General features: G+C 55.2%; 6 protein-coding genes across 6 annotated transcripts; 4 read left to right on the top strand and 2 right to left on the bottom strand.

The window, feature by feature from the left end:
• Positions 1–63: 63 nt before the first annotated feature.
• Positions 64–1,035, top strand: VTN49DRAFT_2814 (uncharacterized protein; the record flags this gene model as incomplete). Its single annotated transcript, XM_069410581.1, has 1 exon — positions 64–1,035. The coding sequence occupies one exon, from the start codon at positions 64–66 to the stop codon at positions 1,033–1,035; it is 972 nt and encodes a 323-aa protein (XP_069269372.1).
• A 281-nt stretch (positions 1,036–1,316) lies between these two features.
• On the top strand, positions 1,317–3,102 carry VTN49DRAFT_2813 (uncharacterized protein; the record flags this gene model as incomplete). The annotated part of the gene is made up of 7 exons (XM_069410580.1): positions 1,317–1,442; positions 1,509–1,730; positions 1,797–1,957; positions 2,008–2,419; positions 2,475–2,596; positions 2,650–2,946; positions 3,009–3,102. The coding sequence occupies 7 exons, from the start codon at positions 1,317–1,319 to the stop codon at positions 3,100–3,102; spliced, it is 1,434 nt and encodes a 477-aa protein (XP_069269371.1).
• A 445-nt stretch (positions 3,103–3,547) lies between these two features.
• On the bottom strand, positions 3,548–5,939 carry VTN49DRAFT_2812 (uncharacterized protein; the record flags this gene model as incomplete). The annotated part of the gene is made up of 4 exons (XM_069410579.1): positions 3,548–4,624; positions 4,677–5,521; positions 5,581–5,748; positions 5,804–5,939. The coding sequence occupies 4 exons, from the start codon at positions 5,937–5,939 to the stop codon at positions 3,548–3,550; spliced, it is 2,226 nt and encodes a 741-aa protein (XP_069269370.1).
• Positions 5,940–6,329: 390 nt separating this feature from the next.
• Positions 6,330–10,210, top strand: VTN49DRAFT_2811 (uncharacterized protein; the record flags this gene model as incomplete). Its single annotated transcript, XM_069410578.1, has 3 exons — positions 6,330–6,474; positions 6,534–9,157; positions 9,227–10,210. The coding sequence occupies 3 exons, from the start codon at positions 6,330–6,332 to the stop codon at positions 10,208–10,210; spliced, it is 3,753 nt and encodes a 1,250-aa protein (XP_069269369.1).
• Positions 10,211–10,534: 324 nt separating this feature from the next.
• On the bottom strand, positions 10,535–12,439 carry VTN49DRAFT_2810 (uncharacterized protein; the record flags this gene model as incomplete). Its single annotated transcript, XM_069410577.1, has 2 exons — positions 10,535–11,766; positions 11,821–12,439. 2 exons carry the CDS (start codon positions 12,437–12,439, stop codon positions 10,535–10,537), a joined length of 1,851 nt encoding a protein of 616 aa, XP_069269368.1.
• A 1,158-nt stretch (positions 12,440–13,597) lies between these two features.
• Positions 13,598–14,122, top strand: VTN49DRAFT_2809 (uncharacterized protein; the record flags this gene model as incomplete). The annotated part of the gene is made up of 3 exons (XM_069410575.1): positions 13,598–13,799; positions 13,868–13,939; positions 13,995–14,122. 3 exons carry the CDS (start codon positions 13,598–13,600, stop codon positions 14,120–14,122), a joined length of 402 nt encoding a protein of 133 aa, XP_069269367.1.
• Between the last annotated feature and the right edge of the window lie 39 nt (positions 14,123–14,161).

Genomic DNA, 14,161 nt, shown 5'->3' with positions numbered 1-14,161 from the left:
TACTTTTGATTCTGTCAATTGATATTACTCATTGCGGGGTATCCATATCCAAAAGACTGAACCATGCCCTCATATCTCGTTACTGGCGCCGGCGGCTACGTCGGCCAGGAACTCGCCGCAGAACTGGTGCGGTCATCGTCGCCGGACACCATCGTGACCATCACCGATGTTAGGGCGCCCCCTGTCCCGGAATCGGTCGCCGACCGTGCTTCTCAGATCAAGAGCGTCGCGGCGGACCTGACGGTGCCGTCAGTCGTTGACAGCCTGATCACGGCTGAGGCGCCCTACGATTGCGTCTTTCTGCTGCACGGCATCATGTCGAGCGGCTCCGAGGCCAACTTCGAGCTCGGCATGCGCGTCAATCTCGACGCTACACGGTACATTTTGGACCGACTAAAGACTGTGACGCCGGGCGTCAAGGTCGTCTTTACGTCGTCACTGGCTGTCTACGGTCCTACGGAGCCGGGCTTCGTTATCACCGAGAAGAACCTTCCGCCCGTGCCGTTGTCGTCCTACGGGTCGCAGAAACTCATCATTGAGATCCTGATCAACGACTACTCGAGAAAGGGTTACTTGGACGGCCGCGCCGTGCGACTGCCCACCGTCACCGTTCGCGCCGGCGCGCCTACCCAGGCCGCCAGCAGTTTCGTCAGCGACATCATCCGCGAGCCCTTCCAGGGCAAGAAGGCCATCCTGCCGGTGGCCAAGGACATCCCCGTCTGGATCTGCTCACCGTACACGGTCGTCAAGAACATCATTCATGCCCGCGACGTGCCCGCCGAGAAGTTTGGCAACTCGCGCTCCGTCAACCTGCCGGGTCTCGTCGTCACTGTCCAGGAGATGCTGGATGCGTTGGAGCAGATTGGTGGCCCGGAGCGGAGAGCGCTCGTGGAGGAAAAGTACGACCCGGATGTCGACCGGATTGTGCGGAGCTGGTCGCCGTACTTTGATCCATCTCGGGCAAGGGAGCTGGGTTTTGCCGATGATATTCCGTTTGTTGAGAACGTTAAGAAATTTGCGAGTAAATTTCAATGATTGATGTATGAATAGACGAATACCATTGGAATAGACATTGAACAAACCGGGATTCATGTTCTCGCTCTCCGTAAATGATAGAGAAATGATTAGTCAGAATGCAGACGAACTTAAGCCGGAACGGAATCGGCGCGGTGTGAAAAGCAAGTCATGTGATTGGCTGAACATTTTGACTGCCGGATCGAACCTGACCTCAACACGCCAAATTCCTTGAGAGTTGCTCTCGCTTCTTGTTTGCTCCCTCCATCACCCTCTCCTACGCCCCCCCATTGCCTGCAGCCATGGCCTCTCGTCGGCTCGCCTTCAACTTGCACCAGGCCTTGCGCAGTCGCGCGGCCCTGCAGGCCGTCAAGAAGCGCGGATATGCGTCCCCTGTTGTCCTGCCGAACCGGACGCAATCGACAACGGTGGGTATTGCCAGTGCGGCAATGGCTTGATTGTGACCGGTGCTGACGGTTTTTCCCGCCCTCCAGCTGAGCAATGGCTTGACCATCGCGACCGAGTACCAGCCCCATGCCGCCACGAGCACCATCGGCGTCTACATCGATGCCGGCTCCCGCGCAGAGACCGACAAGACGAACGGCACCGCGCACTTCCTGGAGCACCTTGCCTTCAAGGGAACGAACAAGCGAACCCAATCGCAGCTGGAGCTGGAGATTGAGAATATGGGTGCCCACCTGAATGCATACACATCGGTACGGTGATGAAAATGGAATCAACGCGATCGGATCTTCTCGGCCGGGTGCTGATTGCCTTTGCAGCGAGAGAACACGGTCTACTATGCCAAGACGTTCAATTCGGATGTTCCGAAGGCGGTCGATATTCTGTCCGATATTCTGCAGAACTCCAAGCTGGAGCCCGCCGCGATTGAGCGAGAGCGGGACGTGATTCTGCGGGAAGCCGAGGAGGTGGACAAGATTCCGTAAGAGGCCGTCCCTGCAAGTCTGGTGATCTGTTGCTGATGATTTTTAGTGAGGAGGTTGTGTTTGACCACCTTCATGCGACGGCCTTCCAGAACCAGCCCCTCGGCCGCACCATCCTCGGCCCTAAGCAGAACATCCAGAGCATTCAGCGCGATGATCTGGTCAATTATATCAAGACTAACTATCTGGCGGATAAGATTGTCCTGGTCGGCGCTGGTGGCGTCGAGCATGAGACCCTCGTCAAGCTGGCTGAGCAGCACTTTGGCAGCCTCCCGTCCGCTCCGCCGTCATCCGCTGCCGCTGCCCTGATTGCTGAGCAGAAGAAGAAGCCCGAGTTCTTCGGCTCGGAGGTCCGCATCCGCGATGATACCATGTCTACTGCCCACATTGCGCTGGCTGTGGAGGGTGTCAGCTGGAAGGATGACGATTACTTTGTTGCTCTGCTTACCCAGGCGATTGTGGTGAGTACAAGAAACATGTGGCGCTGAAGGACCAATCTGGATTAACTGCAATTAGGGTAACTGGGACCGCACCATGGGCAACTCGTCCTACCTCGGCAACAAGCTGAGCAGCTTCGTTGCCCACCACGGCCTGGCCAATAGCTTCATGAGCTTCTCTACTAGCTACAGCGACACTGGGTGAGTAACTAGCAAAAGAAGCCTTTGGATCCCAAATTTACTAACTTCCACAGCCTGTGGGGTATCTATCTCGTCAGCGAGGCTAAGACCAAGCTCGATGACCTTGTGCACTTCACCCTCCGCGAGTGGTCTCGCTTGTCGTTGAACGTCACCGAGGCCGAGGTTGAGCGTGCCAAGGCTCAGCTGAAGGCTTCGATCCTTCTGTCTCTGGACGGCACCACTGCCGTTGCCGAGGACATTGGCCGTCAGATCATCACCACTGGCCGCCGACTCGGCCCGGAGGACATTGAGCGGGAGATTGGAAAGATCACTCCCAAGGATGTCATGGACTTTGCCCAGCGACGAATCTGGTACGTACTATTCTATTTTTTTTACGCCTTTCCAAGGACGTGCCGCTAATCATTCGATGCAGGGACAAGGAACTCGCCGTCAGCGCGTACGGTGCCGTCGAGGGTCTTCTGGACTTCCAGCGTGTCACCAACGACATGAGCCGGATGCTCTCGTAAAAGAGCAGAGGATTAACGGACGGAATGCTTTAGAGTTTGACACATATCCTCTCGCTCAGGCTACTTCCCGCTGTGGCCTCTCATCATTGAAAACAATAGACACATGACCTACCTGTACGTTGCTGTGTGTATGTCGTGGTGGAGTGCTCCGACTCTCATATCCGAGTTTCCTTTGTAGTTTCAATTGTACAGTATGATCACTGAATGGCTCCAATGAACGTAGGACAGAGATAGGATCCATCTTGGACAAAAAACGTAGTGGATAAAAATGTGCATATCGATTGCAATACAAGTTTGTTATTGATGGGTATAAATAATGCCAATAATTAGTACTCAAAACCTCTAATATACACGCACACACAGGAGCTCATGGGCTCCAAAAATTGATACACCAGTAGGTAGGTGATGTCAAGAAAAAAAAAACCGTTGCTAACATGGCACTATGTCAATGGAATCCCTCCTGCTGCCAATCATCCCCTTGCAGTTGAGCCGCTGTATCGTCGGCACCACCCCCGGCACCAGCTCCGGCACCAGCAGCAGCAGCAGCTGCTGCACCAGCGATGTTGTCAATGTGATTCTTTTCAATCTCCACGGCGGTCATCTTGTACAACATGATGAAGAGGAGGACGTGCAGTGCAAAGCAATAACCCGCAAACAGGTTGCGCGACGTGCGGTTTGCGAGGATGATGCGCGTCATGGAGAAGACGAGCCGCTCGGGCAGGCTCATGCGACGGTATGCACGGGCAGCTTCACGGCCCCGGAATGCCGCGAAGGGGGACAGCTGCGCTTCATAGGCGGACTGGTAGCGGTCGAGTCCCGAGGATGCCGACGGTGATGCCGACGACGCGTGCGAGCGCCCGTATGCTGATGAGGAATTTGATGCAGTGGCGCTGCTGTAGGTCGACATGTACCGCGTCTTTTCGTACAGATTGAGGTTGTCCCGTTGCAGCGAGGCGACCTCTTGTCGGAGAGACTTGACCGTCTCGTAGGTCTTGGAGAGCTCTTCCTCCAGCTCGGCGTTGCGCTGCTTGAACCGGTCTCGCTGCGCCTGGACCATCGGGAGAATCCCAGAGCCACCGCCCATCGCTTCCCCGCCACCTGCGTTGCTGGGCGCCGCTACTTGGTCGAAGCCGTTAATGATTGATGATGTCGGCGATGAAGGGCCCCCTCGGCGCGACGGGTGGTGTCGCGAAGAATATGTGCCCGCAACCGACATCGCGGCCGATGGATACGTATTGGAGCCTTTCTGCATGCGAAGGAGATCATTTTCTAATGTTGCAGATAGTTGTTGCGACTTCTCAAGCTCCTCTTTTGTCCTGCTCAGTTCTTGCTGGAGATTTTCTAGTTGAGTCTGCAGCTCGCGGTGCGAGACTCGTAGTACCGCGAGTTCGTTGGTCAACTTCTTGTTACGGCCCATGAGAAGTTGCTCCAAAGAGCTGTCCTTGGACTTGGATGCTCCGTTCGTGGCCTCATCTGGAACTATCCCTGTATCATCGTCGTCGCCCATCGAAAATTCAATGGACTGTTCCAGGTCAGCCGCCGTCGACATTGAACACCACGGAAGTGCCTCCTACCTTTAGAACCTCTAGTTCCCGCTTAATGTCCTCGTAATCTGCACACTTGTCCAACTTGCTCCGGAGTTCTTCCTTCTCGGCCGTGACTTGGGCGTTCAATCGCTCTACTTGACGAATCTTACTCTCCAGCTCGTTCCTCTTACTGTCCCTTTCGATCCGTGCGGCATCGAGTTTCCGAAGCAAGGCCTGGTTCTCCGACTGCAATCGCAGGTACGCGGGATCATCATCCACTGATCTTGGTGCGGCACTGGAGTGAGATACAGCCTGCGCCAACTCGAGCCGCAGCTGCTCATTGCGTGCCTCGACTTCGGACAACCGTAGATTGGCCTTTTCCAGCTCGGCCGTGGCAATCTCCAGCTCAGCAGCAGCAGCCGCATTGCGACTGTTATCCGCCTCCTCTTGGTTGCCCAAGCGGTGGGACACTTCCAGAGATGCTTTGAGCTCCTTCAGCAAGCGATCCTGATTCTCAATTTTTTCCTCCAAGCTCTTCTCCTTGGATTCCCAGTTGTTCGTCTTTTCAGTCAGGACCGCCTCCCAGGACGACTCGATTTCCTTGATTCTTGACTCCTGAGATTCCTCCAGCTTCTGACGAGTGCTTCGCTCCTCTTCCAGCCGTTTTTCGGTATATTCTAGTTGTCCGGTCAATCGCTCCACCGACTTTTGCAATTGCTCCTTTTCCGAGGTGAGCTTCGGCACGGTATCCTCAGATGCGACAAGCGAATCGACCGATGCTTCTAACAGTGGATACGGATCGGGGGCCTCGGACAGCGACGAGTATAACTGCAAGAACGCGGAAGATGACGTTTTCCCATGGCTTGTGAGCGTATCGATGAAAGATTGGTATGCTGTCAGTCTCATACATTAGTAGCTGCTTCGTGAGAATAATAAATGGCTTTCTCCTAACCTTTCAAGAGTCCTTTATACTCTGCAAGCTTCTCAGTATCGCTCAGTTTCTTAAAATCCTTCGTTTTCTGAGCAAGGTCCTTTCTTTGAACGAGAGCATCACGCTGATTCGCAACGATCTCCGAGGCAGTTGAATCCAACTTGGGAATCGCATTCGTCAAGTCGATACCTGCAGATTGCGGGTTAGAATAGCCCAGGGCAACATAAGAACGCTATGGACAAACCGCGCCATGCTGCAATCGCGCGCTGGAATTTGTTTGTTTCGCCGCTGACGCTGTCGTCGGTGGCTGAGCCATCCTGACCATCTGGCTTCCGCAGAGGTGGTGGAAGATTAGATTCGCCAACTGCAAGGGCATCCATCTTCCACAGGCTCAATCAATATAATACACGGAATGCTTTTAATTCAAACACCTCTCTTCACAAATCAGCGGACTCCCGTCACCGACCGGACCGCTGGAGTCAACTCCCTTGACAGCAAGCATCAAATCACTTGCTTGATACGCGTGTCTCGGGCCGGGCCGACGTTACTCCGCAGGTGAAAGAGGACAACTGGCCTACAAAAAGGATCACGTGAATAGCTTTGAGCTCCAGTTTGGCCAGTTGATAACTGCCTTCAAACGATACGCCCATTAGGTAATCAGCCGCAGCTCTTCGCCTCGCAGGCTATCAATAGTCTGATAAGAGCACAACGCTGCCGTCGCTCTGGTTCAGGCATGTTTCAACAGCGCTGAGGGAAGTGGAATCTTCTCCATGGCGGATAGCGCTGGCCCCCGAAAGCGGAGAAAGCTCTCCGACCAGGCAGCGCCGTATGTCCTCCGCCAATTGCTGGACAATGTTCCCTTGGAAAGTAGCGAGGGAGACACAGATGTGCACATTACATGTGTAGAATACTGGAGTGAGTACCTCATTGGCCAGCTGTTTGGAATTGCGGACTGATCATGTTCCCTTTTGCAGATGGGAATTTGTACATTGGTACCTCGGCGGCAGAGATACTTCATTTCGTCACACTTCCTTCGGATCCCGCCAATGAGTCGAGCGAACCGACGTTCATACTCGCATCCCGATTGCCAATATCGCAGAGTTCATCCACAGACAAAAAGCATGGCATTCAACAGATCGTTTTGCTGCCTGCTGCGAGCAAAGCATGCATCCTATCCAACGGGGTGGTCACTTTCTACACCTTGCCCGAGCTTACACCTGCCTTCGAGAACACAAAGGTTAAGAATTGCCAATGGATTGGAGGTCTCGATCTGAATATACCTCCCTCGGAGGATGCACCGGAGCTTCCCGTGGTCATGATTGCCGTGCAAAACCGCATCATGCTGGTGCGCATTGGCGAGGAGGCGCGACGTATCAGGAATATTGAGTTTCCGCGATGTCTTACTGCGTCACGTCGCGGCACGATTGCATGCGTGGCCGATGATACGTCGTATTCACTGCTGGATGTCGAGCACCAGCAAAAGATCCATCTCTTCCCAATTTCCTCTTCAAGTGAAGTGTTTGAGACTGGTGTGGTGGAGGATATTCCCCAAGGCGGATCGCTGGTCCGGTCGTCATCAGCGTCGTACGGCAGCAGGGAACCACGCCATTCGTCCAGTGGACATGGGCGAAGCACTAGTCTCAACACGTCCATAGAAGGTTTAATTGGCGGACGACAACAAAGTTCGCGCAATACTTTTTTTGATCGGTTGCGAAATGATTCACCAGAATCGATTTCCTCAACTGATTCACCAAGGAGGTCTACGTCCCAGGATCCTCGGGAGCCTTCAGGGAGGGATTTGCTAGCGCCACCTGCTCATGAAGGTGTAGACAGGCATAAGCCATTGCCTCCAGCACCGAGGCTGAACTTGACACCATTAAAGCCGCACATCGTCTCACCAACGCCCTCTGAGTTTCTGTTAGTAACCGGCACGGAGGCGATGGAGCCTGGTGTCGGAATGTTTGTCAACATGGATGGTGACGTTGTCCGAGGAACCGTGGAATTTCTGAGATATCCCGAGGCAGTTGTTGTCGATGACGGTGGTGATTCTGGTCCAAGCGGACCCGGAAGTAATTCACAGGAAGGTTACATCCTTGCAGTGGTTGGCACTCACGAGGAAGACGGCCGTCACAAGTACCTCGAAATTCAGCAGTGGGACGTTGAACCCGGAGAAGGGGACCGACCAAAGTTTATGCTACCAATCCCAACGCAGGATACAGATCACGTCGGAATCCGCCAAACTACAGGACCTAGTCAACTGAATCTCTCTGGCCTAGGAGATCTTCTACGGCGGGTTAGACTAAAGTTACCGCGAAACACTGGACGACATATGCCATTGGATGAGCCCGACCCGCGAACCCGAACGAGCATCGAGCGGGTTCGCGAAGAAAAAGCTCTTTTCGAGTCACAGGAGCAGATTGACCCTGAAAGCGGTAGAGTCTCATCCAGTGCAGAGTCACTGGAATCGTGGGAAGCAGAACGAATCAGGGACGAGGCGAACTTTGCGCGTGACGTGGGCAAGGTCCGAAGCAGCCTGGTTGTATGGTCTGGAAATTGCATTTGGCGCGTTCTGAAAAATCCGTTGCCATTACATCTCAACGATGTCCTTCAGAAGGCACAAGTATGGGAAGATGGCCGGTTCAAGTTCCTGCACAGGGATGCTGTTGTAGACCTTATCCAATCTATCGAAGACACAGAAGCAAGGACCGAGGCCGACTTTCTTGGGCTCGCATACATCAGACAGAAGGCCGCATTGCTTCTTTTTGCCGATTTACTTTCGAAAGAACGAACAGACTACTCCGATGAAGACTTGCGAACCACTGAGGCGATCCTCACTGAGAGCGATCTTGATCCCCGACTTGTACTTTTGCTGGTTCCATTCCTTCAAGAGGAGGTGCTCCAAGGTCCCCAAGGGATATGGGTTCAGCGGGGGCTCGCGCAGGTTACGGAATTCTACTTGGAGCACCTGCCTGGCAATAAACGCGGGCGTCGAGTCCCGACGCAGCTACTGCTGGATATGGTCAAGCGATATCTTTTGGTCTGGCAGGGCAAGCGAGGTTATGGAAGTATAACAGACGAGGCATTTGTGATTGATAGCGTGGATGCAGCGCTGTTGCATCTGTTGCTGGAGCAGGATGCACAGTTACTGCGCGAGTCTCGACCCGGGGGCGCAATCCGGGCGGAACTCTACCGCTTAGTGGACAATTGGAAGGGCAATTTTGACCGAGCCGTGGTGCTCTTAGAAGAGTACAATCGGCTGTTTGTGTTGAGCCGGCTGTATCAAAGCCGAAAGATGTCTGGTCGAGTGCTCGAAACCTGGCGACGCATTGCTGAGCAAGGGACAGAGGCTGATCCCGACTTCACCGCGTCGGCTGCGGAGGCGCACATGCGGAAGTATCTTGTTCGTATCCGCGATGAGCAGCTTGTGGAGGAGTACGGAACATGGCTCGCTTCACGGAATCCAGCCTTGGGTATTCAGGTGTTCTCGGACGACAGCAGCAGAGTCAAGCTCGATCCTCCGAGTGTCGTTCAGATGCTGAAGGAACGGGCGCCGAATGCTGTGCAGGACTATCTCGAGCATCTTGTGTTCGCGAAGCATGTATGGACCCAATTCAACTACTAGTCTGGTTGGAGGGAGATGTGCGAAACTGACTATTAGATTGCACAGTACCGCCAATATGCCGATGACTTGATCGGGTACTATCTTGACACAGTGATAAATGTGCTACAGTCGTCACCAGAGGCACGCACATTGCTGAAGGAATCGTACTCGACGTATCGGGCCTTGCAGCCTCCAAAGCCAACATACCTCAACTTCATCACCGTGAACGCGCCGCCGGACGCATGGTGGCAGTCCCGACTCCGATTGTTACAGCTTCTCGGCGGGCCGAGCACGCAGTACACATCGGCGCCCGGCGGTGACCTGCCGTACTCGATCTCGACAGTGCTGTCGCGGATCGAGCCGTTCCAGAACGAGCTGGTCTCGGAGAGCATCATTTTGGACGGGCGGCAGGGGCGACACCGCGAGGCGCTGCATCTCCTGACGCACGGACTGGGGGACTACGACTCGGCAATCCGATACTGCCTGTACGGCGGAGCGTCGATTACTCAGCCGGCGGCAATGCTTCCTGCCATACCATCAACACCACCGCCTGAGAAAGGGGCAGAAGCGGCTGAAGAAGTGAAGAAAAAGAAAGAACTCTTTGCGCACCTTCTCGCTGAGTTCCTGCAGATTGAGGACGTGTCCGAACGGGTGGAGCGCACCAGCGACCTCCTTGCGCGGTTCACGCCGTGGTTCGACGTCAACGACGTGCTGGCCGCAATCCCGGACCACTGGGGTCTAGACACCCTCTCGGGGTTCCTGACGCGGGTGTTTCGGACGCTGATCGCCCAGGGCCGTGAGGCGCGTGTACAGCGCGCGCTCAGCGCGGGTCTAAATCTACTCGTCAGTGTCGAGCATGTGGAGCGGATGGAGAAGATGGGCGGGTGGATCGAAGACCGTGAAGGGTCGCTCAGAGCGATTGGGAAGAAACCCGCTGATGCTGCGCGCATGCCGCAGCCGATCGTCCAACGTGAAAATGACGATGGCGAGAATGATGCCAACGCTGGCTCCACGGCGGACGAGGAAGAGTTTGGTGAGATGGTAGGATGATTTCACGACTTGCAATGAACTGTAACAGACATCACTGTACATAGCTTACAGGGTGTATAATAATATATAAGTAATTCGCGACTACTGCACCATGACACATCATAGGAATTCATCATCAATTTGCAACAATCGAGATCCAGGTACCCCAGATTCCGCTCAAAAAAATGCAATAGAGAAGAGTCCCGCTATCCCGCTAGTAACAACGCAACGCAACGCAACGTATCCGTAAGTCATCATGAATGAAAACCCAGCTCCAGCAAACTCCATGCTACCAGTCCAGTCCCACACGCCACTTTGCAATAAAAGATACATACAATGTCGTCATCAATTAGCCACTTGCTCCGAATCTTCTCGCGGCTGTCGTTCGTTTTGTTCCTGCTGCTGCTGTTGTCGCAGCTGCTGCTCCTTCTTGGCTGCCTGCATGCGATCATGCTGCGCCACCGTGTCCAGAATGGCCTGCATAAGGCGGCTCTCCGAGTCCGGTCCATCGTCGTCGTCACCAGCGGCGTTACTCTGTCGCCTACGTCGACTTGTGTCGTTGGAGGTGGACATTGGCGGTCGGGTCTGGGGATCGCTGGCTGCACGGTGATGCTCACTACTGCTGCCATTGGTGCTAGCCGATGGGACCGGTGCGCTGGGGGCAGACTCCGCTCGGCGAGAATCGTTCGAGATATTATTGTTCGGCGGCGATTTCGGCGCCGTTTGCGCGCTGCGTTTCTCGTTGCGCTGCGTCTCGCGGGATCCCCCATTGCGAGTATCTTGCGGCTGAGCTGAATCATCCGTTTGTTGACTTGGAATTGGGTACTGTCGTAGTTCTTCCTCTTTGACCTCCTTCCAGGAGCATTTGGCGTGCTTTTTCGTGCAGCCCTGGCAGGCGGTCAGGTTCTTGAGGCAGTCCATTTGCAACCGGCGGCAGCGGTCGCACGGCGGCAAGATCCGCATGCCGCGCTGCAGCTGCTCCATGCGCGCGACCATCTCCATCTTGAACGGTCCGCCGTCATCCCTGTCGTTTTGATGGGATGACTTGGGCTGTGGAAGAAGCGACGATGGGGTATTCGGGATAGGCACCGCGCCGGCAGCATGGCCGTATCCGCCGTGCTCCGAGGAATCCGTATCACGGGCCCGCGAACGGCCACCGCCCCGCGAATTGCTGGTGGCCGGAGCATCGCCGTCGGGATAGCCACGCGCCTGACGCTCCGAAGTGGTAAAGAACTTCTTCATCAGTTCGGCCCTCGTCTGGGGCGAGGCACCCTTGATCGAGGTACCGTTAATGATGGTGATATTGTCGGTATTTGGATGCGATCTCATGAACTGGGATGACGGATCGTCGTCACCCGGTCGCATGCTATTCACAGCCACAAAACCCGTCGATGGACCGTAGGAAGTCCCGTAGCCAGGATGACCATTAGTCTGTCCCGATTCGGCCATGCCGTCATGGCGCGCAGGGCTGGTCGACTGGTTCCGCTGCTGTTCTCGCATCGCCATTTCTCGTCGACTGGCAATTGCGTTGCGACGGTTTCTCAGGCGATACGTCAATTGCCTAGCTCGAGCGGCGGCTGCAAACGTCAGCGACCCATGGCGCTGTTCTCAGGCCACGGTCCTCTACTTACCAGAGTCGGCCATCTGGATGATTTGTTGCAGGTTCTTCTCGAGAATCTCCAGCGCGCCCAGTTCCTTCTCCTCGTCTTCATCGATGGGCTGCTGGGGAATCAGTTTCTGGGGCATTCCGGACGCAATCAAAACGTAGTCCTCCTCGGAAATCTCAACGCGACACTGTTTGGTGTAGAACTGACAGACCCGCACGCCGTTTCGGGTCCTTTCGAGGTTGAACTGCTCGGGCTTGTTTTTCGCAAACTCTATCACGTCCAGCCAGGTCACATTGCCACCGTCTTTGCTGTGCGACTTGAGAACGCGTGGCGGGCCGTCGAACAGGCGCTCGAAGCGCTTCATCAGGATCGGACCCAGTGGACAGGCACCCAAATTGCCCGCAATACTCTCATGGCGCTGGAGCACGCCGTCATACTCGCCGATCAAACGCAAAATGGTATGCAAGCTGTCATCGGTTGAGACGAGAGGTAGATTCTCCTGATATTGCCGCGCAAGGTAGTTGATATGCAAGTGGTTGGTCTGGGTCTTGGGGACCTTGCTCACCGGCGGTGGCTGATCGCCGGTGGGTGACCGCGGCCTCTTGTTGGAGGGAGAATCGGACGGCGCCGTTCTGGAGTCCATCTGGTCAGGAACTCATGGAAGATAATTATATTTACAGGTTTGAAGGGTGATATGAAAGGAAAATTGTGTCTGTTGAGGAGGGGAGGAGGGGGTTGGGCGGAGGCGGGCGCCGGCCGGAGCGGAAGAATCAGCCCGGCGTCGGGGTTCGGCACGGGGAAGAGCGCTTGCAGGGATCCCTGCCCCAGAGGTCCAAACTCGAGGGATTCTCCAAAGCCAGGGCCTGGGTAAGTTACGGGTTTTGGCTTATGGAAGAAACTGAGATTTTGGGACTTAAAGGACAGAGGAATGTGATGTTGATAATGGAGGATGACCAATACGATTTGGATTCACTTTGGAAGCGCCAACTACTGTTAGAACGTGGAATGGGGCCATTTTCTTTCACGTAGGACTAAGCGCGGCAATGCGACCGCAACCTCATTGCCTTATGCGCCTTGGCATCCTTGCCACGACCAGCAAGCAACCCAGGGAATGCACAGATCGTTGTTCTCTAGCGACAAGCCACAAGACACCATCACGCCGACATGACCTTGGTCTGCGACCCTGGAGCCCGACGAATGGACGAGCCTGCAGGCTGAATGCCCAAGGAGGGAGCGGAGGAGGCCCCGGCTCCGCCGGATGATTCCGCTGGGGTCGCCGGAGCGGCCACGGATTGGCTGGCGCTGGTATCACCGTAACGATCCTGTAATGACGCGTATTGATCTGGGCAATTCCATTCGACCAGGCGGATCGGATGTTCGCTGGCTTGGTATCGGCCGTGTCACGACCGACCATGGAATTTCTCCGTGCTTTCCTCGGATTGCGCATTTTTCCCTTTTTACGGCTCCCCGACTCCCCAGTCCGGTCAGGCCAACCGCTAAGCTTGCCAACTGGCATAGGGAAGGCCAGGCGTGACTAATCCTGCCACGGAAAAGAGTTCTTCCGACGGGGAGGACGGTCTGGGTACCGCCTTGGCCCTCGCTCTTCAGCCCTTTGGACTCCGGGAAACCCGTTTGTCGCCTTGGGCCGTGTGCCACCCCACTCCTCAGTTTTTTTGCTACGACCCTTCCTGGCCACAAGACACGGCCGATACGAGACTTGTACGCTGACTCAGCGACTTGCCGCCGCTCGCGGTCGATTACTCAAAGGTCCTGCAGTCTGACGGTCTCTAACAACGTGGTTATGGCCGACCGAAGCTCATTCCGCGGCGGCCGCAGCGGTCGCGCCGGCGGAGATCGACGTGGCGCCCAGCGAAGTGGCGGTGCCGGTGGCGGTGCACAGCAGCAGCAACAGCAGCAAGAGAAGCCGAAGAAGGAAAACATTCTGGATCTGTCCAAGTATATGGACAAAGAAGTCAATGTGAAGTTCAATGGCGGGCGGGAGAGTGAGTATTAGTTTACCCTCCCCCGATATGGTCTGGGTTCGGTGCTTTATCTAACGAATTGGTTGCAGTCAGCGGCATTCTCAAGGGGTATGATCAATTGATGAACCTCGTCTTGGATGATGTCAAGGAGACCATGCGCGGTATGTCGACGGTTTGAAGCCATTCTTCCGCACGATGTGGCTAACTGAACGGTAGATGAAAACGGTAACGAAACCACCCGGTCGCTGGGCCTGATCGTCGCCCGCGGCACGTTGTTGGTGCTCATCTCCCCGGCCGACGGCAGTGAGGAGATTGCCAACCCATTTGTGCAGCAAGAGGAGTGACGGTCCAACCAGGACTGTTGATGTTTGTTTCTGGGCTGC

Source organism: Thermomyces lanuginosus, assembly GCF_041956635.1.
Source record: "Thermomyces lanuginosus strain ATCC 200065 unplaced genomic scaffold VTN49scaffold_27, whole genome shotgun sequence".
Classification (NCBI taxonomy): Eukaryota; Fungi; Ascomycota; class Eurotiomycetes; order Eurotiales; family Trichocomaceae; genus Thermomyces; species Thermomyces lanuginosus.
This window is presented reverse-complemented; position numbering and strand designations above follow the sequence as displayed.